At 46.4% G+C, this 24,692-nt stretch overlaps 1 protein-coding gene across 5 annotated transcripts in view; it reads right to left on the bottom strand.

The window, feature by feature from the left end:
* The window catches only part of LOC307200597 (uncharacterized protein), a 112,752-nt gene that overhangs the window by 50,687 nt on the left and 37,373 nt on the right, over window positions 1-24,692 (bottom strand). For all 5 annotated transcript variants that reach the window (XM_079949176.1, XM_079949178.1, XM_079949177.1 and 2 more), the window contains 16 exons: window positions 23,302-23,445; window positions 23,000-23,071; window positions 21,496-21,639; window positions 19,006-19,077; window positions 17,672-17,818; window positions 15,975-16,046; window positions 13,912-14,055; window positions 13,574-13,645; window positions 11,166-11,309; window positions 10,560-10,631; window positions 9,881-10,024; window positions 8,714-8,785; window positions 7,686-7,829; window positions 4,744-4,815; window positions 1,808-1,951; window positions 142-213 (listed from right to left, as the gene is read on the bottom strand). In XM_079949176.1, coding sequence (XP_079805302.1) covers window positions 142-213; window positions 1,808-1,951; window positions 4,744-4,815; window positions 7,686-7,829; window positions 8,714-8,785; window positions 9,881-10,024; window positions 10,560-10,631; window positions 11,166-11,309; window positions 13,574-13,645; window positions 13,912-14,055; window positions 15,975-16,046; window positions 17,672-17,818; window positions 19,006-19,077; window positions 21,496-21,639; window positions 23,000-23,071; window positions 23,302-23,445 — 1,731 coding nt within the window. The remainder of the gene's footprint in view (window positions 1-141; window positions 214-1,807; window positions 1,952-4,743; window positions 4,816-7,685; window positions 7,830-8,713; window positions 8,786-9,880; window positions 10,025-10,559; window positions 10,632-11,165; window positions 11,310-13,573; window positions 13,646-13,911; window positions 14,056-15,974; window positions 16,047-17,671; window positions 17,819-19,005; window positions 19,078-21,495; window positions 21,640-22,999; window positions 23,072-23,301; window positions 23,446-24,692) is intronic.

The following is a 24,692-nucleotide window of genomic DNA, read 5'->3' as shown; positions in this document are numbered from 1 at the left end:
ATCTGGGGAGGAAATCTGAAGCAGGCAGTAAGGGAAGAGGATATTTGGGGTAAATGGTGCTCAAATCTACATCTCAAATAAGGACATTTGATATATGTATCCGTTTCACCAAAGAAGTCTAGAAAAGAGCACTGAACTTACCTTCCAGTTCAGTGAAATCCTCCGTTTCACCCAGTCCTAACAAAAAGTCTTTGAAATAGATCTGCTCATTCTCTGGAGAGGGGGGAAACACTTTTTTTTTAGTTTAACGTGCAAGGAAACTATTGGGATAAATAAAGTACATTGCATGAGATTTAGGTCCTTTCTTGCATCATGCAGCTAAAGCCAGAATCCGTACTCAATGGCTAGCAAAAGATGAAATATCACACTGAGATGGCACTATTAGTTTTAAGTTTTAAATTCCTCCACCTCCCACTCTGCCCATTGTGTGCAGGAAGACCATGACTGGGTTGATTTTGTAGGCAGAAGAATCCCTGTACAGTCGTACCTTGGAAGTCGAACGGAATCCATTCCGGAAGTCTGTCCGACTTCCAAAACATTCGGAAACCAAAGTGTGGCTTCCGATTCCTGCAGCCAATTGGAAGCCCTGTTGGACGTTCAGCTTCCAAAAATAGTTTGCAAACCAGAACACTCACTTCTGGCTTTGCGACGTTCGGGAGCCAAAATGTTTGAGAACTAAGCTGTTCGAAAACCAAGGTACGACTGTATTGCAAAATTAAAGAGAATCTGACTGCATTGTGGGAGAGATGTTCTATTTTCTCTACTACTAGGAAGCTAAAGGTAAACTAATGGGGGGGGGGGGAGGGGAGAGAATCCAATCCAAAATCCTTTCTTTTTGCCTTCAAACCTTTGGTGCACCTTAGAGAAGGATTTTTGAATTAACTGCCCATCCTGAGCAGATGACAGAATCATGAGTGGCGCATTCCAGTTTTTATTTCACACTGCTTTTCTCCTCACACCTTGCTGGCTTCTGAGACTCCAGAAACGACACCACACAAGTTTCAAGCTTGTCTCTGCAAGCACATGAGCTAAAAATGTGCAGGGTTGTTTTTATGTTTTGTTTTTTAGAAAAATGAATTCCGAATACTAAAATGTTCTTACATAGAATTGTGGAATAAGCCCTGCTTTGGCCACTGCTTTTCCACCAAATGCAAAAGGTAAAAAGGACCCCTGGACGGTTAAGTCCAATCGCACACAACTCTGGGGTTGCGGCGCTCATCTTGCTTTTCAGGCCGAGGGAGCTGGCCTTTGTCCACAGACAGTTTTCCAGGTCATGTGGCCTGCATGACTAAACAGCTTCTGGCGCAATGGGACACCGTGACAGAAAGCAGAGCACATAGAAATGCCGTTTACCTTCCTGCCACAGCGATACCTATTTATCTACTTGCAGTGGCGTGCTTTCAAACCGCCAATCTTCTGATTGGCAAGCCCAAGAGGCTCAGTGGTTTAGACCACAGCGCCACCCGCATGCCTTTCAAATGTATGATTATGTTAAATAGCATCAAAGCCATAATGTGATCATTATTCATCAACAAGTTGGAACTGGCCTGTGACTAGATAAGTATAAAGGTACTCACTGATTGATTGATTGATTGATTGATTGATTGATTGATTGATCGATCCATCCATCCATCCATCCATCCATCCATCCACCCACCCATTTATCCCTAAACAATACACAGCTTTTCCTCATGTTATCTTGTAAAAGCTTCTTCATTAATCTTAGTGAGGCCCAGGCAATGCCTGTGTCAACCGTCTAGGAACAGAGAGGGGCTTAGAGGACGGACAACAGGTAAATCTTTCTTACCGTCAGTTTTGACTGATTTGACTATATCGTTGAAAGTTTTATTGGGCAAGTACAGTCCCAGGCCACCCAGACTTCCCTCCAGCTGCTGAACTGTCATCTTCTTGTTTCTGATGCTTTCAACATGCTTCATGGCATCCCGCAGTGCTGGAAGAGGACAAGAATGGGGAGGAAGAAAGGAAGGAAGGGCTGCCATCAGTCCCCTTACTCACCATACTGAGTAATTCAACTCGCCACATTTCTACACGAGTTTGCCATTTTGTAATTTAAAAAATCCTCATGAAAATCTGTCAGCATTCTGAGAGGTTATGGAGAACTGATTTGAAATTCACGGCATGCTGTACATTGAAAGAAAATTTTAGGAAAATGATGTACTGTTGGCATTTAACCCCTAGTAGGTTGGCAAAAACGTGTAAGACGGGTACAAATATCTGTTGGAAATGTAAAGAGAAAGAAGGGACCTTTTATCATATGTGGTGGACGTGTAAGGTAATAAAAGCATTCTGGGAAATTATATATAATGAACTAAAAAAAATGTTTAAAATAACTTTTACAAAAAGAGAGAGCACATTTCCCCCTATTACACCCCCCTTTTTGTACATAGGTTCAGTTGAAGAACGGCATTGAAAAATTGCAGGAAAATTGGTTTTCAGGTGGAAAAATCAAAATTAGAAACAGAACTGTTAGAACCCAATACTAAGAATTTGTCAAAAATGTATAACTTGCTGTTGAAATGGAATAGACAGGATGAAACGGTTAAGTCAGTTATGATTAAGTGGGCACAAGACATTGGTCATAACATTATGTTTGCTGACTGGGAAAGGTTGTGGACCACCGGTATGAAATTTACGGCGTGTAACGCCTTGAGAGAGAATATTATGAAAATGATCTATAGGCGGTACATGACCCCAGTCAAGCTTGCAAAAATTTACCACTTATCAGATAACAAATGTTGGAAATGTAAAGAAAATGAAGGTACATTCTTTCACCTCTGGTGGACATGCCCAAGGATTAAGGCTTTCTGGGAAATGATATATAATGAAATGAAAAAGGTATTTAAATATACCTTCTTGAAGAAACCAGAGGCCTTTCTCCTGGGTATGGTTAGCCATGTGGTGTTAAAGAAGGACAGAACGTTTTTTATGTATGCTACAACAGCAGCAAGGATACTTATTGCAAAGTATTGGAAGACACCAGATCTACCCACTCTGGAAGAATGGCAGATGAAGATGACAGACTACATGGGACTGGCAGAGATGACTGGCAGAATTCGAGACCAGGAGAAAGAGACAGTGGAAGAAGATTGGAAGAAATTTAAAGACTATCTTAATAAACATTATAAAATTAATGAAGGTTAGAATTGACATGGGTTCAAAAACTAGGTGGTTTTCAGGGGTGTTGATTATGGAAAAAGAATAAAATTATTAAAAAATATGGGAAGTAAGGGAAGGGATTTGCTGATTAGATAATGAAAATGGAATACAGAAGGGGGAGGTGTAAGGAGGTCGGGGAAATTAGGTTTAAGAAAATAAGGATGGAAATTATACTTGTTTATTTTTGTTTTTTGTTTGTGTATGTTTTTATTGTTAAATTTTAATAAATATCATTTAAAAAGAAAAATTGAGAGAAGTGCACATTGTGGATCGTCGTGTTTCGGCTTGGATAATGGCTGAAGAAGTTTGGGAGTTTCTCATTAAATGCACAAAACAAAATCCTCTGAATTTTCTCCTCTGACTCCAGGCTCAGATCACTCACGGCATTGTGCGGAAGAGGAGCAGAGGCTGAGAAACAGGGCCGTTATAAAGTCACTGTTGCTGAATGGGAAGCAAAGGGATGAGGAGGAAGGAGCAGTAAACTGACAGAGCCAAGGCTCTTCTCTCCTCGTTCCCCACTTGTTTGTCACCTGCCCTCCCGATGGCAGAGCTAATGAAGGAGGTGAGGACAGGTGCCTCACCTAGGTCCGAAGTCACCCTAGGCCTCAAACTGTCCCAAATTCCCTTTCTCTCTTCTAAAAATCCAAAACAGCTTTTCTCTGCTCTTCCCTGCTTTCTCACAAGATGCTGTTGCATAGGCAAAATGTTACTTTTATCAGTACGAGAGAGCTTCAAAAAGGCTAATGAATAGACTCTGTCAATGCCAAGAATACTCAGGCCTGGGAACTGACTCTTATCTCACTCTAGTTGCAACACATCTTGGACCCGCTGAACCGCAAGGCTCCTTGACCCCCTTGGCTTCTCATCCCCCTTTCCTGGGAAGGGCGCCAAGAGTCCCAAAGACAGGAGATTTCTGTTCATGCTCAGGAAACTCCACATGGGGCAGGACTCCTGAGGAGGAGGAGAAAGGGGAGGGAACTGGAAGGGGAATATATGCTCTGTGCAAATGGCTGTGAACTCGTGCTTGTTTTGTGAATCTATCACACTTGCTCCTTCATATAAAAGGATGTCACATAGAGGAGGGAGAAAGGTTGTTTTCTGCTGCTCCAGAGAAGCAGACATGGAGCAATGGTTCCAAACTACAAGAAAGAAGATTCCACCTAAGCATTAGGAAGAACTTCCTGACAGTAAGAGCTGTTCGACAGTGGAATTTGCTGCCAAGGAGTGTGGTGGAGTCTCCTTCTTTGGAGGTCTTTAAGCAGAGGCTTGACAACCATATGTCAGGAGTGCTCTGATGGTGTTCCCTGCTTGGCAGGGGGTTGGACTCGATGGCCCTTGTGGTCTCTTCCAACTCTATGATTCTATGATTCTATGATTCTACCAGTCCGTATGGTAGAATAAAGCTTTTTCTCTGAAACTATTCCATGAGTGTCTGTTTTGATTCCCATTTCCCTGTCCAGGGCGCAAAGCTCTTCCCACCTGAGGGCAAAGCCTAAAAAGGCTACACTTTCACAGCCTGACAACCTCCATGGAGCTTAGGCCCAAATTCACTTTCCAAATGCTTACCTATGAATTCAAAAAAGTGTGGGGAATTGAACCAAACCTTCAGGAATTCAATCCCATCCAGTCTCCCTGAACCTTCAACGGATTGAGAGAAAAGGGGAAACAAACAGACAAATAAACAAGTGATCACATAGGAAAGGTGCCATTCAGCTGGCATTTGCCACGAAAGGGGATACAGCCCCTTCAATCAACCACACATCAGCTCATGGCTTAAAAAAAATATTTTGTAAATTGCCCCACCATTCATTCATTCATTCATTCATTCATTCATTCAATAAATAAATAAATAAATAAATGTGGATTTCCAACAGCCTTTGGCGGGGGAGTGAGAGAAGGTGTACATAAAACATCTAAATACAGTGGTACCTCAGGTTACATACGCTTCAGGTTACATACTGTCAGAGCTGCCTCTAGGTCCCAGCTCACAGAGGACCAACGCTAGGCTGTCGTTATGTACAAAAATCTTTATTGAGGTTCAGTTTCCATTTCCAAGCCGCAGCGCGCAGCTCTACGTCTTAACCCTAGACCGGTGAAGTACCGTCTGAGTCTCCTCCCCTATGACACCAGTTTAAGATCCTAGCTCTGCTCCACCTTTTACGCTGCTCTCTCCTCCTCTGGGTCCTCCTGCCCGCTGGGGCATTGCCCTTTCTGGACTCTTCCGACGCTGAGTCGCTTAGCTCCTCCCCCTCCCTCCGGCGGGCTTTAGGACCCGGTTCCCAATCCTCACTCTCTGCTGTCCCGCACTCCTGTACATTTGAACTTGCCTCTCGCGCCAACCCAGTGACCTTCCCCCTGACCGTTACACTACTTCTGTCACTGCTTCCCTCTTCCGGGATGCTGGCCGGATCTGACCTCCCCTCCGTTGTCTGACTCTCCGATGGAGGTGTGGTCAGCCCTGCCTTATCTTCTCTCCCTAGTGGGGAATGCACTAGCCCCGATCCTTGGGACTCTTCCCCCCCACTCTGCTCTGGTGGGGAAGCTGGTCCTGATTTCCAATTACTGCTCTGGGAGTCCCTGCTGCCCCCTTGCTCCTGGGGCGTTCCCCTTGGGAACCCCCTACCCCTGGCCACTGGCGCCCCCTTCTGTGAATCTTCCGATTCGCTGGAGAGGCTCATGGAATCCCTCGGTCCACTGTCCTCTTCTCCTACGCTCCCCTCGGATTCTTCCCCTTCGCTCTCCATCTCCTCTCTTCCCTGTGCCTCTGCTCCTGAACCCCTGACACATACGCTTCAGGTTACAGACTCCACTAACCCAGAAATAGTGCTTCAGGTTAAGAACTTTGCTTCAGGATGAGAACAGAAATCATGCTCTGGTGGCGTGGCAGCAGCGGGAGGCTCCATTAGCTAAAGTGGTGCTTCAGGTTAAGAACAGTTTCAGGTTAAGTACGGACCTCCAGAATGAATTAACCTGAGGTACCCCTGTACATGACTAAAGGTGCACGAAGAACATCCCTGTGTTCACGCTGAAAGCGAGGAAAGCTTTTGCATGCATGAAAGGCGAAAAGAAATATGCCAATGGCCAGGCAACAATGGTGGCCACAGAAGTTCCCAGCCCCCAGAAAATGACCTTTTCCCACCAAGGATTGGAGTGATGTCCAAGCATTTGCAGATGGAAATTGAAGCTGTGTGTGCTGTTTCCACTGAAGATGCCGGGAATCCCAGTGGCGAAGTGATGCTCTATGGCGCGATGAGGATACTGGGCACTGGAGAAAACTGGTGTGCCCCACCCAAAGGGAGGTGCTGTTTGTGCTAGCAAAATGCCCATGATTGTGGCAGGCTGAATGGTGAGAGAGCCAGTCTAGAAGGACCCTTAAAGGTAAAGGTAAAGGGACCATTAGATCCAGTCGTGAGCGACTCTGGGGTTGCGGCGCTCATCTCGCTTTATTGGCCGAGGGAGTTGGCGTACAGCTTTCAGGTCATGTGGTCAGCATGTCTAAGCTGCTTCTGGCGAACCAGAGCAGCGCACGGAAACGCCGTTTACCTTCCCGCCGGAGTGGTACCTATTGATCTACTTGCACTTTGACGTGCTTTCGAACTGCTAGGTTGGCAGGAGCTGGGACTGAGCAATGGGAGCTCACCCCGTCACGGGGATTCGAACCACTGACCTTCTGATCGGCAAAGCCAAGGCTGTGTGGTTTAACCCACAGTGCCACCCATGTCCCCTAGAAGGACCCTTAGATGGTGCAATACAAGTGTTGTCCCTCCTGCAACAGTTTATTTATTAAACTTGTATCTGAACTCACATGTGGTCTCCTTTCCACACCTGCTTAGCTGCAGCAATTCTGGAGCATCAGAGACTCCCACGCTACTTTACTGGGCCCTCTGCCAATAGTGCTCTCTGTTGTAGGTTTTGTCAACCTAAAGGTAAAGGTAAAGGTACCCCTGCCCGTACGGGCCAGTCTTGACAGACTCTGGGGTTGTGCGCCCATCTCACTTAAGAGGCCAGGGGCCAGCGCTGTCCGGAGACACTTCCGGGTCACGTGGCCAGCGTGACATCGCTGCTCTGGCGAGCCAGAGCCGCACACGGAAACGCCGTTTACCTTCCCGCTGGTAAGCGGTCCCTATTTATCTACTTGCACCCGGAGGTGCTTTCGAACTGCTAGGTTGGCAGGCGCTGGGACCGAGCAGCGGGAGCGCACCCCGCCGCAGGGATTCGAACCGCCGACCTTTCGATCGGCAAGTCCTAGGAGCTGAGGCTTTAACCCACAGCGCCACCTGCGTCCCTAGTCTGTCAACCTAGTCTACTCCTATTTGCGTGCCCTTGCCCCCTTCACAGAGTCCTACCCTGCGCTCAGTTTCTTAAGTCTGAAGGGAGAAGATTAAATGGAGATGGAACCCTAGGATATTAGCCGGAGAAACAAGGAAATACAACCACGCTGGTTGTACTGTTAGGAATGATGTCATGGAGGCTTTTGGGCAAATATAGAAAATTAATTAAAATCTCACCATCAATGGAGACAGATGTCAGAGCTAACTGAAGATCCTCGGCTGATAGTCGGATACCCAGGATTTCCAGGGCAACTGGCAGCTCTTCCTTCTTGATCTTCCCTTGGCAGAGCTCGCTGATTGCGTCAAAAGCCTTCTTTAAAGCTGGGAGGGCAAAGGATATACGATATACGATATATACGATATCTTTATTGTCATTGTCCCATACAGAACAATGAAATTGAAAAACTAATAAAACATTCAAAAACCCCTAAAAACTCTGAAACCCCATTTTTAAACATACTATACTATACTATACTATACTATACTATACTATACTATACACTATACTATACTAAAAAATACACTATACAGTGGTGCCCCGCAAGACGAATGCCTCGCAAGACGGAAAACCCACTAGACGAAAGGGTTTTCCGTTTTGGAGGCGCTTCGCAAAACGAATTTCCCTATGGGCTGGCTTCGCAAGACGAAATGTCTTGCGAGTTTTTCCGACTTTTTTTCCCTCCCCCCCCCTTTTTCTAAGCCGCTTATCTGCTTATCCGCTAAACTGATAAGCCGCTAAAAGCCGCTAAACCGCTAATAGCGCTAATCCGCTAAGCCGTCAATGGGCTTGCTTCGCAAGACGAAAAAACCGCTAGAGGAAGAGAATCGCGGAACGGATTCTTTTCGTCTTGCAAGGCAGCACTGTAGTTGGAATTGAATATGGACAGTAAAACCTTAAAAATGTACCCTTCTGGCACCTCCGATTGCGGACAGGATCCGTTCCGGAGCTCCGGTCGGATCCTGAGGTTTCTGCAACCAGAGGGATTGCTTCTGCGCATGCGCACACGACGGTAGACCGCTTCTGTGCATGCGCGTGCGGCGAAACACTTCCTGGTTTGCCGCTTTCGCAACCCGAAGTTTACATTACCCGAGGTGCTATTGTATTATTATTATTAACCCCTTGCCTCCTCTGCACATTCACTCAACATTTTCAGATGCACTGACGTATTTGTGGGCAATCAATATATTGTTTTCTGTGGTCTTACCATCAAATTCTGAGATAGACTGCGTACCAGTTATAGTCCTAATAATCTCATCAAAGGCTACAGTCCTGTCGCCTGTAAGGAACAGAACAGCAGAGAAGTTGAGAGGGATAACTTATACCTATGTGTGTGGGAAATCTCGTTCTTCTTTATTCATTTATTTCATAAAATTTAAATACCGCCTGATTTCTTAATAAACAACAACAACAAATGCCCCAAAAGCAGTTCAGAAAAAGAAAACAGCAAAACAATAAAAGCATCAGTTAAGAACAACTAAAAACAGCTATTTAAAACATTGTAATAATAATAATTAAAATCAACAGTATGCTAAAAGCAGGTTAAAACACATGTAAACATTCTACATATCTGGGCAGGCTTGTCCAAAAAAAAAAGAAAAGAAAAGAAAAGAAAAGAAAAGAAAAGAAAAGAAAAGAAAAGAAAAGAAAAGAAAAGAGGCTTTTAGGAGGCACCGGAAAGTGTACAATGGTGTCAAAAGGCAGGCGTTCCAAAGCGTAGGTGCTGTCAGACTAAAATATTGATTTCTTATAACTGTGGAACGAGTATAATGTGGCACCTGTAGCAGCCAGAGTTCTGCTGATATCAGCCTAGATTCTATGTGAACAGGGCCAGATTTAGGTTTGATGAGGCCCTAAGCTACTGAATGTAATGGGGCCCTTTATATGTCCAGCTGTCCTTTGTCAACAACAAACTGTTGCTGTTTTTTGTGTTGAATATATGCTATATGGTAATTTATGGACCTAAAGCCATTTGCACATGCAGAATGTAGGCACCCTATATATAGAAATGAGCAAACCTGTGATATTTTAGGGAGCAGGCTAGCAGGCGGGGCCCATGACTTACATCATAGGCGCCTACACAACACCAAACACTGTTGCTGTATGTAGGTTTTATTTTATTTGTTTTTTATCTTATATTTTGGAAATGTACATCCAGGTGTTTTTTCCTTTAAATTTTTTTGGGGGGGCGCAAGAGAGTGAGGCCCTAAGCTATAGCTTGTTTATCTAATACGTAAATCCGGCACTGGACATACTGACGGCAATGTGGTTCATTAAAGCAGCGAGGGAAAAGGAGGGAAAATGACAGTCCTTGCCCACAGGCTTACAATGCAAAAAGAAACGACATGGCCCCAAGCAAGTGTCCTGATCTCACCTGTGACTGGAACTGAGTGGACCAGCTGCTGCAGTTCCTCTGGTGTCAATTTGATGCCCACATTGGCCAAGGTTTTGGGAAGATCATCCACCTGGACTTGGTCGCCTCTGATATTACTCATGGCATTCATAGTACCCGTCAGCACTGCCAAGGGCAGGAGGGATGAAGATGCAGTTAGTTGTTTTTCATTCATTTGGAAGCAAGCCTAAATCTACGGCTAACAAAGGAGTTCCTCCCTGCAGGTGGAGAAGTAGCCTGGCCATTTATTGACAGGAAAGGGTTAAGCACGCACATGCGCGCGCGCACACACACACACACACACACACAAAACAATGAGACGAACTCTCAACCTCCTATGGCTGATTTGCATTTTATAAAGTCGACTATCAGGGCACAGAATCACAGAACTAAGCATCAGCTTTGAGCTTGAGATTGCTAGGGAATGACGACGAAAACACGCTTTCTGGGAAAGCCTTCCCCAAACCTCCTGGTCCCCAGATGTTTTGGACTACAACTCCCATCAGCTCCAGCCAAGGGGCAGGGATGATAGTTGTATTCTGGAAGGTACCAGGTTTGGCAAGGCTGACCCAGAACCTGATGAACAGTTCTAGGTACCGCAACAAGGAAACATCTCTCAGTTGGCAGAGAGCCATAAAATAAATGGCTGGTTTGTCCTTACCCGTTGCTTCCAGGAGTTCTGGTAAGAGCGTATAAACCCTCATGAATTCTCTGAAATTCACCCTGCCGTGACCTAAAAGGCGAAGTGTAAATCAGAAAAAAAAAAAATAGAGCAAATCATCCCAGCCTGTACCAACCTAATCAAGATTTGGCCCCTGCACAACTGTCTTTTTCTTCAAATAATAATAATAATAATAATAATAATACCCCGCCCATCTGGCTAGGTTTCCCCAGCCACTCTGGGTGGCTTTCAACAAAACACTAAAATACAATAACCTATTAAACATTAAAAGCTTCCCTAAACAGGGCTGCCTTCAGATGTCTTCTAAAAGTTTGGTAGTTATTTTTCTCTTTGACATCTGATGGGAGGGCGTTCCATAGGATGGGTGCCACTACCGAGAAGGCCCTCTGCCTGGTTCCCTGTAACTTGGCTTCTCGTAGTGAGGGAACTGCCAGAAGGCCCTTGGCGCTGGACCTCAGTGTCCGGGCAGAACGATGGGGGTGGAGACGCTCCTTCAGGTATACTGGACTGAGGCTGTTTAGTCTGCAAGAGACTGTTCAAAAGAGAATAGCACCTTCCCACCCAGAACCCACCCAGAAGTCTTACTGTCGGCTTTGGCTGTCTTCATCACTTCCTGCAGTAATACACTGGCCTCTGGGAGATCCAGGGTCTTCAGGGTGGACTCAAGAGCGTGGAGATTAAAATGGTTGCCCTTGAGCTTGTTCAGAGCCATACAGGTGAGTTGAAGTTCTATAAAAAACACACTCCAAAGTCAACATGACATGACAGAACAGCCCTGCACAATGAGGCCACAAAGGGTAGATTTGCCTTGTTCAACCACAGAGCCTAGGACTTGCCGATCAGAAGGTTGGCGGTTCGAATCCCTGTGACGGGGTGAGCTCCTGTTGTTTGGTCCCTGCTCCTGCCAACCTAGCAGTTCGAAAGCACGTCAAAGTGCATGTAGATAAATAGGTAAACGGCGTTTCCCTGTGCTGCTCTGGTTCACCAGAAGCGGCTTAGTCATGCTGGCCACATGACCCGGAAGCTGTACGCCGGCTCCCTCAGCCAATAAAGCAAGATGAGCGCCGCAACCCCAGAGTCGGTCACGACTGGACCTAATGGTCAGGGGTCCCTTTACCTTTACACTAATATGAACCTTTGGTCTGATCCAATGAACATGGCAAGTCATGTTTTTACAGTCAACAGCAAAGCCTTCGCCAGTCCTTTCCTATTCCTGGGATTCTTCCCTCTATTGTCCCTTACACATTCTCCACTACTTATTTTGTCAGCACAGGAAGCCGAGTTATAAGGAGTCAGACCATGTAGCTCAGTTTTGTCTCCACGGACTGGCAGTCAAACCTGGGTCGCTCAGCATGCAAAGAAGATGTTCTACCCTGAGCTGCAGTCCTTTCTTGAAGCCTGCTCCTTCCTCCTTTCAGGGTTCAATCTCTGACATTCGAAAGAAGGGCTGCGAGTTCCAGACTCCACAAATTCTTTCGATTATTATTATTATTATTATTATTATTATTATTATTATTATTATTATTTTAAGAAAACCAATCACAGAAAGTCATAACCAACTTGGGGGTTTTTCTGTGAGAAGATAAATGTGTGTTGTTGTTTTTCCTGCTATTTATGGAGTTGGGTTGGGGGAATCCCGTTTGGAAGGCTTAGCTTTGGGAGCTTTGGGAGTAATCGTTTTAATCATGGCGAAATTGGTTTTACACCATCTCGTCAGGTCTTTGTTGATTTTCCACCAGAGGGGGGTGGGGGTGGGAATAGTTTCGAAGATATCGTTTGTTAAGGTTTCTAGTTATTTTATTTAAACCCCATGATATCCATTTTTTTAAAAAAAAATATCCTCTATTTATTAAATTCATATTACACATTAGTTACTGTACAATTTCAGCACTGTACATAACATATATTGTATTAAATATACAGATTCCCCACATCTAACCCTATACCCGATTCACCATTTACCCAAATACTTCCCTCACCCACGTGAATGATTTTCTTCTCGCTACATTAAAACTCTATCATTGTGTTCATATTTATTCATCACATTAATCAATCCTCTATTCTAGAATCATAGCATCTTAGCTTAATGAACTCAAATCAGTACTTATCCAAAGATTTCCATTGGAGTAATATTGTACAATATATTCTTCAACACACTTCCATTTCCTTTCTTAATTCTTGTTTTGATTGCATTCCAATTGACACTGTCAGTACCCCCATGATATCTAATGTTAGTGTGGCAGAGTTATATTTTTGTGATGTTAGCCAATTCTTTCTGGGTATGGCTTGGTGTGTGGAGGCACCTAGCCTCAGATTTTGCGCAAGATGTCTATGGCAAAAGTATCTCACACTACAGTGGTGCCCCGCAAGACGAATGCCTCGCAAGACGGAAAACCCGATAGACAAAAGGGTTTTCCGTTTTGGAGTTGCTTCGCAAAACGAATTTCCTATGGGCTTGCTTCGCAAGACGAAAATGTCTTGCGAGTTTTTCCGACTTTTTTTTCCTCCCCCCCCCTTTTTCTAAGCCACGAAGCTGCTTATCTGCTTATCCGCTAAGCCGATAAGCCGCTAAAAGCCGCTAATCCGCTAATAGCGCTAATCCGCTAAGCCGTCAATGGGCTTGCTTTGCAAGACGAAAAAACCGCTAGACGAAGAGAATCGCGGAACGGATTCTTTTCGTCTTGTGAGGCACCACTGTACATGTAAATGAACTGGGAAAAAGACTCTATGAATTGAAAGCAGAGAAGACATTCCCCCATTCATTTGTTGGTTTTGTAACACAAGAAAATATTTGATAAAAAACTTTTAATTTTTAAAAAAATGAAAAGAAGAGAAAACCAATCACAATCTTAGCACCTTGCACCTGTGAGTCTTCAAAGCCATATTTGCTATTTTCATAGAATAGAATCATAGAATCATAGAGTTGGAAGAGACCACAAGGGCCATCGAGTCCAACTCCCTGCCAAGCAGGAAACAGACATGTCTTTGCTTACCTGGATGAGTAATAAAAGTTGCAGTATAGGTTGTTCCTTTGAAGAAGTCCTTCAGATTCACTGTCTTTTTGCCTGAAAGTGGGGGGATGGGTGAAATATCACAAAATATTCCTTGTCTACTCTCCTGTAGGCAATTCCTATTTGCCATAAACCACCAGGCGAGCGGCTATTTGCATGTCTTTATTAACGGCACTAGTGTACTCTCCATAACACAAGACAAAAATACACTTGTTCTAGGAGCAATGGAATGGCCCCTTTTGCAACTGAATTGAATTCGAGGGCCTTTCCAAGCCAGCCTCACCTCGCAAACACTCCCACTGGCCACAAAAGCTACTTACCATCAACATTGCAAAGGGCCAATGCGTCCGATGCCTCTTTTGGGGACAAGAAGATGTTGAAGCTGTTCAGGACCACCTGCAATCCTTCCATGCCTATCTTCCCATTTTCTACCTTGGCAAGGGATTCAAAACCATCCGTCAAGGCTGCAGGGTTCAAGAGGAAGGGAAAGGAAGAGATCAGGCAGACAGCAACCCAGAGGGCAGGTTAAGCTAGGTGACAAAGCTCTATCTACAGGGCATAGATCTACACCACAATGCTAGCTGATGGTAGCTTGAAGTGGCTTTAGGTTCAACAGCCATCTCCTTCCCCTGGGTTCTGAACACTGCCAGGAACTCTTCTTCAGTGAATATAAAGGTAAAGGGACCCCTGACCATTAGGTCCAGTCGTGGCCGACTCTGGGGTTGCGGCGCTCATCTCGCTTAATTGGCCGAGGAAGCCAGCGTACAGCTTCCGGGTCATGTGGCCGGCATGACTAAGCCGCTTCTGCCGAACCAGAGCAGCGCACGAAAACACCGTTTACCTTCCCGCTGGAGCGGTACCTATTTAACTACTTGCACTTTGACGTGCTTTCGAACTGCTAGGTGGGCAGGAGCCGGGACCGAGCAACGGGAGCTCACCCCGTTGCGGGGATTTGAACCGCCGACCAGTGGCGTAGCGTGGGGGGTGCAGGGGGGGCGGCAGCACCGGGCGCAACATCTGGGGGTTAGGGAAATCCACGGGTTAGGGGGTGCAAATCCATGGGTTAGGGGGCGCAAATTACTTGCCTTGCCCCGGGTGCTGACAACCCACGCTATGCCACTGCCGCCGACCTTCTGATCGGCAAGTCCTAGGCTCTGTGGTTTAACCCACAGCGCCACCTGCGTCCCTTCAGTGAATATATTTGATGCCAAATAATTCCCCAGCACTCATTCCCACACACAACACCTATAAGCCTCTGGGCGGGAGCCATGACAGTTAGTGTAAACCAGGGGTAACCAGCCTGTGGTCCTCCAACATCATTGATGGTCAGGGATGATGTGAACAGACCTGAAGGACAAATTCCTCCCTGGTCCCAAATACTGCAACCGATTGTAATCCACCCCCATCGCTCAGCCCAGACACTTGAGGTCCAGCTCCGAGGGCCTTCTGGCGATTCCCTCCCTGAGAGAAGTGAGGTCACAGGGAACCAGGCAGAGGGCCTTCTCGGTAGTGGCGCCCGCCTGTGGAACGCCCTCCCATCAGATGTCAAGGAAATAAACAACTATCTGACTTTTAGAAGGCATCTGAAGGCAGCCCTGTTTAGGGAAGTTTTTAATGTTTGATGTTTTATCATGTTTTAAATACAGTCATACCTCGGGTTACAGACGCTTCAAGTTGTGTTTTTTCAGGTTACGGACCTGACGAAACCCAAAAGTACCTGAATGGGTTACTTCCAGGTTTTGGTGGTCGCACACGTGCAGAAGTGCTAAATTTCGCTTTGCGCATGCGCAGAAACGCCGAATCGCAACCCATGCATGCGCAGACGCACTGCTGCAAGTTGCGAATGCTGCAGGTTGCGAATGTGCATCCCGCACGGATCATGTTCACAACCCGAGCGTCCACTGCATTCTGTTGGGAGTCGCCCAGAGTGGCTGGGGAAACCCAGCCAGATGGGCAGAGTATAAATAATAAATTATTATCATCATCATCCATAGCCAGGTCAGAAAACAAACTATATAACTATAACTATAAAGAGGGTAGGTGGAAGATCCAGCGTCCAAAGTGCCAGGTAAGAGGCTGGGATTCTTTACTCTGGGAATGGACCTGAGTGAAGTCCTTGAGGGAACCAGTTACCCTGTCCCCCTAAAGTGCCCACCCCTTGGTCCGGCCGCTATTGGCCAACTCAAATGTTCCCTGGCTGGCTGGAGAGGGAACTACGCCTCTCCTTGTCTCGGGACCCAGCAAGAGACACTGCAGGAGCAGCGGAATGCCACTGTGCTGCAATGTCGCCCACCATTGATGGTAAGCGGTATTGCGGGCCCAGGCTCCATGACCCGCCACTGTGCCACGTTCACTAAACGACCACTTGTGACGACATTCTTACCTGCCACTGTTCTGAATTGATCATTCCTCGTCAAAACCCTCAAGAAATTAATGAAATGTGGCTGCCCAGCTTCTGCAAGTTACAAAGGTGGTAAGAAGGGGATTGATTGAAAACGTTGCCATATTAATAATAATAATAATAATAATCCATAATTGCTCTAAAAGGCAAAACGGATGGGGGCTCTGCAATACTTGAAAGAGATGCCCACAATACAGTTATACCATGGTTCTCAAATGGCATAGTTGACAAACAAATCGGCTCCTGAATGCCGCAAACCCAGAAGTAAGTGTTTCGGTTTTCGAACGTTTTTCGGAAGTCGAATTTCTGACACAGCTTCCACTTGAGTGCAAGAAGCTCCTGTAGCCAATTGGAAGCCGCACCTTGGTTTTTGAACAGTTTTGGGGGTCGAACAGACTTCTGGAATGGATTAAGTTCAAGAACCAAGGTTCCACTGTATTACTACTGTTATTATTCATTAAATTTACATACAGGGTACTTTACGGTATACAAATATGAAATATATAACGTAACAAAAAACAAACAAACACCAAACCCTCCCCCACAGGCACATTTAAAAAGCCATAGATTGTTTTAATGCCTGCAACACCTTTATATTTAGTGAAATTAATAAGTTAACCGATTCCTGAAAGAATATTACCTCCTGATACATCCTTTGTCTTACCAACTTTGTTTTGTAAATAAAACCTTTGCGTGGACAGGCGGAGACCCCCCCCCAACCCCAGGTAAGTTCCCGCGTGGAATAAAGACACACAACACTGTGTTATGGGATTAAAATTGGTCACAACTTTAAGATTCAGATGTAGGGAGACCTTGGCATAGGCCTCGGGCGTTTATCCCTCCAAGTCCCCAGCCAGGGATCTGGGGAACATCAGGGTTCATATGGAAAGAGGCGGTCCTTGAGGTATTGCGGTTCTGAGCCGTTTAAGGCTTTATATAGGTCAAAACCAGCACTTTGAATTAGGCCCGGAAACTAATCGGTAGCCAGTGCAATTGGACTAGGATCAGTTTAATAAACTCAAACCGTCTTGCTCTGGTGAGCAATCTGGCCACTGAGTTCTTCACCAGCTGAAGTTTCCGTATCGTCTTCAGAGGCAGCCCTATGTATAACCCACTTTTGTCTCTAGACTTGCCCACACTGGTATGAACCTGCCAGAAGGCTGCCCACAAGGCAAGGTGGCCCCTTGGCTGAGAAAGATTATTGACCCCCGGAACAGATAGTTTTGTTGTTGTTGTTTCGTAGTTTAGTCGTGTCCGACTCTTCGTGACCCCGTGGACCAGAGCACGCCAGGCACTCCTGTCTTCCACTGCCTCCCGCAGTTTGGTCAAACTCATGCTGGTAGCTTCGAGAACACTGTCCAACCATCTCGTCCTCTGTCATCCCCTTCTCCTTGTGCCCTCCATCTTTCCCAACATCAGGGTCTTTTCCAGGGAGTCTTCTCTTCTCATGAGGTGGCCAAAGTATTGGAGCCTCAGCTTCAGGATCTGTCCTTCCAGTGAGCACTCAGGGCTGATTTCCTTCAAAATGGAGAGGTTTGATCTTCTTGCAGTCCATGGGACTCTCAAGAGTCTCCTCCAGCACCATAATTCAAAAGCATCAACAGATAGTTACTGAGAGGCGATTTTCACACAAAGCTTATCTACAATGGCTAGCCACTTCTCTTCGGTTGACCACTTACCCGTCATACGTACCGACTTCAGCACCTGAGCAATCAACCTGTTAGCCATGCGCAGGCCCAAGCGGCTGGTGGTGCCCTCCACAGCCGGAGACTCCCCCACGCTGTGCTCTTTTATTAACTTGAGAGCACAGATGTTCTCCATGACGCCTGCAGAAGGGAACATCAGCAGCAGCATTTAAAAGTCACGTTAAGAGTGAAGGCTCTCGCTTGAAGACATCCTTTGCGGCCCACTTGCTAAGAAAAAACCCACCCTGGGTCAGGGTGGGCTGCGGGGTCAAGTCAGTACAGTGGTACCTTGGATTACATACACTTCAGGTTACAGACGCTTCAGGTTACAGACTCTGCTAACCCAGAAATAGTACCTTCGGGTTAAGAACTTTGCTTCAGGATGAGAATAGAAATCGTGCTCCGGCAGCGCGGCAGCAGCGGGAGGCCCCATTAGCTAAAGTGGTGCTTCAGGTTAAGAACAGTTTCAGGTTAAGAATGGACCTCCAGAACGAATTAAGTACTTAACCCGAGGTACCACTGTAATAACTTACAGGGCAACTCTTAGTTCAAAGAAACAAACCCAGCTCTGGCCTAGTGAGCACTGCAATTCTTCCCAGCAGGGCCATCTTTAGTATATGCTGTGCCGGGGTGCAAAGAACTGCCCAGCACCCCAATTTTTTTGGGGGGGGGCAGGCCAAAGTTTTTGAGCTTTTTTTAGGGGGGCAGCTCAGAGTTGTGGAGCTTTTTTGGGGGGGAGCACACAATTCTCTCCCATGCCACTGTTGGTGGCGGGAGGAGAGCAATTTCCGCAAATGCTTGGGAGGGAAGCTACGCACCTCGTGTGAGCAGTGTGTGTGAGCTGGGCGGGCCTCTCGACAGCCTGCCAATCCCAGCAGCGCCTCATCGTCCGCAGCAGAAAAGCCTGCAGTGCTCCAACGGGCTGTGCTCTGCTCAGCAGCAACTGTTGGCTGGCCTGGTTCTTCAATGCCCGGACTCCAAATCTCGGCCCCAGACCCTCAGCCTGGCATCCCTGAGAGCCCAAGGCCTGGGTGCCCCACAACCCTAGTGCCTATGGGTAAGCCGGCCCTGCTTCCCAGTAGATCTTGCCCCGATGACACGGTTGCAACGACTGAAGATTCCCACCTCCACACAGATCCCAAAATCTCATCATCTCCTCAACCAAATGGACTCTTGGGGGGAAAAGGTGCTTTAAAACATTTTTTTCAATTCATTATAAATTATTTCCCAATACTGTTTTATGCTTTTACAGGTCCACCACATATGAAAGAACAAACATTCTAAGGTGTGCCTTCTCTACACACATTTGTGTATGCCCAAGATCTTACCTGAAAAATTTGCAAACCGCCTGGTTGACTTCATTGCTGCGGTCAGTTCCTTGACAACCACAGTCCCATCAGCTACAGAAGAAGCAGAGCAGTTATGGAATCATTAAGAGCAGGCATGCCCAAACTCAGCCCTCCAGATGTTTTGGGACTACAGTTCCCATCATCCCTGACCAGTGGTCCTGTTAGCTAGGGATGATGGGAGTTGTAGTCCCAAAAGATCTGGAGGGCCGAGTTTGGGGGTGCCTGGTTAAGAGAGACCAAACAGTGTCATGCAATCTACCTCCATCTCCTGAGAGGATAGCCTATATCACAAGCATTCCCAGCAGACTGTAATATGGAGAGAATCACACTGCCCTACAGTCACTGGTTGTCGTAGGCACAAGGTGATAATGTTTCTGGAATATTATGACTAGTCTAAAAGCACCGTAACACATAAAGTAAAAGGTAAAGGTAAAGGTACCCCTGCCTGTACGGGCCAGTCTTGACAGACTCTGGGGTTGTGCGCCCATCTCACTTAAGAGGCCAGGGGCCAGCGCTGTCCGGAGACACTTCCGGGTCACGTGGCCAGCGTGACATCGCTGCTCTGGCGAGCCAGAGCCGCACACGGAAACGCCGTTTACCTTCCCGCTGGTAAGCGGTCCCTATTTATCTACTTGCACCCGGAGGTGCTTTCGAACTGCTAGGTTGGCAGGCGCTGGGACCGAGCAGCGGGAGCGCACCCCGCCGCAGGGATTCGAACCGCCGACCTTTCGATCGGCAAGTCCTAGGCGCTGAGGCTTTAACCCACAGCGCCACCTGCGTCCCTTTTAACACATAAAGTACCCACCCACTAAAGATTGTGTCCCTGCATCTCACTCCTCTCACCTCATTTCACAATCAGCCTCCACTGGGGCTGGATCTATACAGATATTTTTTAAAAAAAATACACTACAGAAAAACACGTTATAAAAGCTCTTAATGGAAAATCCCGTTGGTGACGGATCACTGCTCTATAGCGCCACCTGGTGTCACATGTTTATAACACATAACAATATACAATTGACAAGTGTAGCTGAGTCCTGGGGTGGTTAATTCTATCACAATAGCCTTGGGTGAGATGGGCCTACCCATAAATGTGGTGTAATTACTTGCCCTCTGAGAGGCTACCTACTGCATCTCTGTTCTACGTTACGTTAGCCTCCTTCCAGAGATTACTCACTCTAAAGCCTAAAAGGATAGGGCGTCTAATATTTATTTTCCATTCTCTGTAATTGTACCAGAACATCTCAACTGGGTGCAAACATGATCAGGTCACAAGTGGCTTGGTGCGGTGGCGGTCAATACCTTACTGGCCTTCCACCCACCTCAGAGTCAGAGGCAGCCAAGAAGAGAGGTAGAGAGAAGGGGGAAATTGCAGCGGGAAGATGGGCTTAGGAAGGGAGGAAGCAGCAGACAGAGCCCAGTCTCAGGCCAGAGCCTGGCCCAGTTCTCATCCCTAACAATTCCTCTTACTGAGCGGAGAACACTTGTTGGTGAGCCAGGAACATTTGTAGGGAAGGCGCATGGGTTGAGGAAAGCACAAGGCGTCTCATTATAAAGTTTAATGCAGCCTTTCTCAAGGGCAGGTGCTCAGATGTTGCTGGACTACAACTCCCATCATCCCTGACCACTGGTCCCACTAGCTAGGGATGATGGGAGTTGTAGTCCAACAACATCTGAGGACCTAACCTTGAGAATGGCTGGATTAACGTAAAGAGACTAAAGATGGCCTGGAGTCCTTATGCTATTATATCTTCAGGAAAGCTCCAGGGATGAGCAGGGCTTCTTGGCTCGGCAGAAAGAAGGACCCAAGCCTTCTGTTCTCGGACGAAAGGGGAAAGAGGCTTGGGCTCTGAAGGTTTATTGGATTACTGTGGCTGGGTGGCCATCTGCCAGGGATTCTTTCGCTGTGATTCCAGGGGGTTAGTCTAGATGGCTCTTTGGGTCCCCTTCCAGCTCTACAGTTCTAAGATTCTATGATTCCCCCAAAGAGGAACCAACTTATCTGACAGCCTTTATGTCACACAGCTTCACCAATCAGAAGCGGGCCCATCAATCAAAGTTAAAACTTGCAGCTGTGCATTCTGCCCTACTCACAAGCCACATATGAAAAATGTCACATGTGAAGTAGCTTTCAAATTACAGTCGTACCTTGGATCTCAAACACCTTGGTACTCAGACATTTAGCTCCGCAAACCTGGAAGTGAGTGTTCCGGTTTGCAAATGTTCTCTGGAACCCGAACGTCTGACGGGGCTTCAGAATCAATCAGACTTCAATCAGAAGCTGTGCTTTGGTTGCCAAATATTTTGGATGTTGAGCGGACTTTCGGAACGGATTCCGTTCGACTTCCAAGGTATGACTGCACTGAAAGAGGAAGGAATTGTTCTCGCGCCTGCTCTCCCGGGTTCGGGTCCTGTGAACTCGGGATGTCCTTGGCAAAATGAGTAACATGTGTAAGAATGAATGCTCACCGGAAACTACCACAGAATTTATGGCTTGCTTTAGTTCTGGTCTAGTTAAATGGACCCCGATGGTTCTGAAGCAGGCCTCCACATCTGACACCTTCACTTTCTCATCCTGGAACTGGCTAAAAGTCTTGATGGCATTGTTCAGAACTACAGGGAGGAAGAACAGAAGATGGCAAAACTGTCGGCACTGATAATAAGAGGCATAATTTTAGAATCTTTTAAGGAGGACCAGAGACCCTTTCTAGTCTGTTTAAAAAAGGTATTTTCCATATCTGAAGGCCACAGCAGGGTTTTGAAGCTTAAGGGGGAAAAATAGCCAAACATATTAAGAAACTTGTTAAAGAGGATAAAACTGGATATGGTGGGATTATAAAATGCAACTCTTTGAAATTTTGATGGCAAACACTGATGATGGGTGAGCAGGAAGTCATTAGTATTGTAGAATTGGATATAACTGTTGAGTGACAAAATGCAACTTTTAGGCCTGAAACAAAATAAAATATGTGCCGACGAGACTGATGACTGGGGCCATATAACACCAGTCCTAAAGGACCTACATTGGCTCCCAGTATGTTTCCAAGCACAGTTCAATGTGTTGGTGCTGAGCTTTAAAGCCCTAAATGGCCTCAGCCCAGTATACCTGAAGGAGCGTCTCCACCCCCATCGTCCAGCTCTGAGGGCCTTCTGGCAGTTCCCTCACTACGAGAAGCGAGGTTACAGGGAACAAGGCAGAGGGCCTTCTCAGTAGTGGCACCCACCCAGTGGAACGCCCTCCCATCAGATGTCAAGGAGATTAAAGAACTACACAACTTTTTGAAGACATCTGAAGGCAGCCCTGTGTCTGGAAGATTTTGACGTTTTACATTTTATGGTGGTACCTTGGTTGTTGAACGTAATCCGTTCCAGAAGATCATTCGACTTCTGAAACCAAAGCATTTACTTCTGGAAGCATTTACTTACGGAAAATTCAACATGGAAGCCATGTGGCATGTTCAACTTCCGAAAAGCATTACTTCCAGATTTTTGCCATTGGAAAACCGAAATGTTTGACTTCTGAGATGTTTGAAAACTGAGGTGTCACTGTATTATGTTTTTATTTGTTGGAAGCCACCCAGAGTGGCTTGGGCAACCCAGCCAGATGGGTGGAAAACAACAACAACAAAGAGAGAAAGAGAGAAAGAGAGAAAGAGAGAAAGAGAGAGAGAAGGAAAGAAAGAAAGAAAGAAAGAAAGAAAGAAAGAAAGAAAGAGGAGGAGCCCTCCTTAAAAACTCAGTCACAAAGCCTTTCCGTCCGACTGTGTTGTACTCTGTGTCCCTCAGTAGGCCTGGAAGCCAGGGAAGAGACACCTGGTGGTAGGGGTGCAAGAGGCATGATACAAAACAGGCTCTAAATCTGTTCTTTTCAAAAAGCTGGATTTGAAAGAAAACTTCAACACAGGTTTCCCCCTCTAATAGTGTAATTCCCACCCACCACTACCGTGTTCCTAACCTGTGCCTTCCCCCTCACCTTCCAGTTCTGTGAAGCGTCGCAATTTGGATATCTTCTTCAAGACTTGCCCAATATCAATTTTCCCAGTTTCTGCAGAGGGGAAAGAGATTACATCGAACGATGGGACAGCAAGTCCTGGGACCTTTTCTCCCACTGGACTCTTTCTCTATTAAAGATCTCTTCTTTTCTATATCATGTCCCTCACACACCTGCAGCCTGAGGCACCTCGTGGTTCCCGTTGCCAGGCAACAGCAGGCGACTGAGAAGGCATGACCAAGGCCTCACCCTCCCAAGAGGTGTCCTCACCCAGTAATACTCACTATCAGAAGATGTCCTCGTGATTAGCTGTTCATACTCGTGTGGGTTTAAGCGAATGCCCATGCTCTTGAGGGTGGGATTGAGTTCGTCCAGCGAGATTCTGCTTTCCTGAAGGGTGTCAACGGCTTTGATGATGCCCTTCAGCACTAAGAGGTAAAGCAATGTTGAGTTTTACTCACACTAACCAGCAACTGGTATAATGGCTCCTTGGCCAAAACATTAAAAGTGAACCTCTGCACCCCTCATTCCACTTTGAGGCCTTTCCAAGAAGCAAAGAGCTAGAAGGATAATCTAATCCAGCATTTCCTGATCTGCTAGTGTATTTTAGAACTAAATTGAACAAGGAATGTCTTCAGTGAGTCTAAAACAGGCATAGGCAAACTCGGCCCTCCAGATGTTTTGGGACTACAACTCCCATCATCGCTAAATAACAGGACCAGTGGTCAGGGATGATGGGAATTGTAGTCTCAAAACATCTGGAGGGCCAAGTTTGCATGTGCCTGGTCTAAAGCACTCATCTACAAAGAAGGCTGCTATGGCCTAGCCTGGCCTGGCCTGACCTTCTCCCAATCCTGTGTCCATGTTTTTGGTGCAACTGAATAATTCCATCATACTGTAAGCAGATGTACAGAAAATAGATGTCCTCAGAGGAGGCAGCTGCATAACTACTCAGGGAAAGAAAACTGTAGCTTGGAATGAGAGGGAGGGAGAGAGAGAGAGAGAGAGAGAGAGAGAGAGAGAGAGAGGGAGAGAGAAAAGCTGCATGCAAGAAGTCATCTGGAGATGTAGGGGAACCTCTCACTGGGTATCTGATGTGAAAGCAGTGGATATTTTTATACCTGAAGGAGCGTCTCCACCCCCATCGTTCTGCCCGGACACTGAGGTCCAGCTCTGAGGGCCTTCTGGCGGTTCCCTCATTGCGAGAAGTGAGGTGGCAGGGAACCAGGCAGAGGGCCTTCTTGGTAGTGGCACCTGCCCTGTGGAATGCCCTCCTATCAGATGTCAAGGAAATAAACAACTATCTGACTTTTAGAAGACATCTGAAGGCAGCCCTGTTTAGGGAAGTTTTTAATGTTTGAAGTTTCATTCTGTTTTTAGTCCTCTGCTGGAAGCTGCCCAGAGTGGCTGGGGAAACCCAGCCAGATTAAGGTTACCAGACGTCCCCGTTTCCCGGGGACAGTCCCCGGATTTACAAATCAGTCTCCTGACAAAATCCTATCATTCCTATTGAAATTGAAAAGTGTCCCCGGATTCATTGAAAAATATCTGGTAACCTTAAGCCAGATAGGTGTGGTGTGTGTGTGTGATGTTATATATATATATTTGTTTACACACACACACACACAGAGAGAGAGAGAGAGAGAGAGAGAGAGAGAGAGAGAGCGAGAGATAC

This window comes from Podarcis cretensis, assembly GCF_951804945.1.
Source record: "Podarcis cretensis genome assembly, chromosome: 13".
NCBI classification, from domain to species: Eukaryota; Metazoa; Chordata; class Lepidosauria; order Squamata; family Lacertidae; genus Podarcis; species Podarcis cretensis.
Note: the sequence above shows the minus strand (reverse complement) of the source record. Positions and strands in the feature narration are given on the sequence as shown.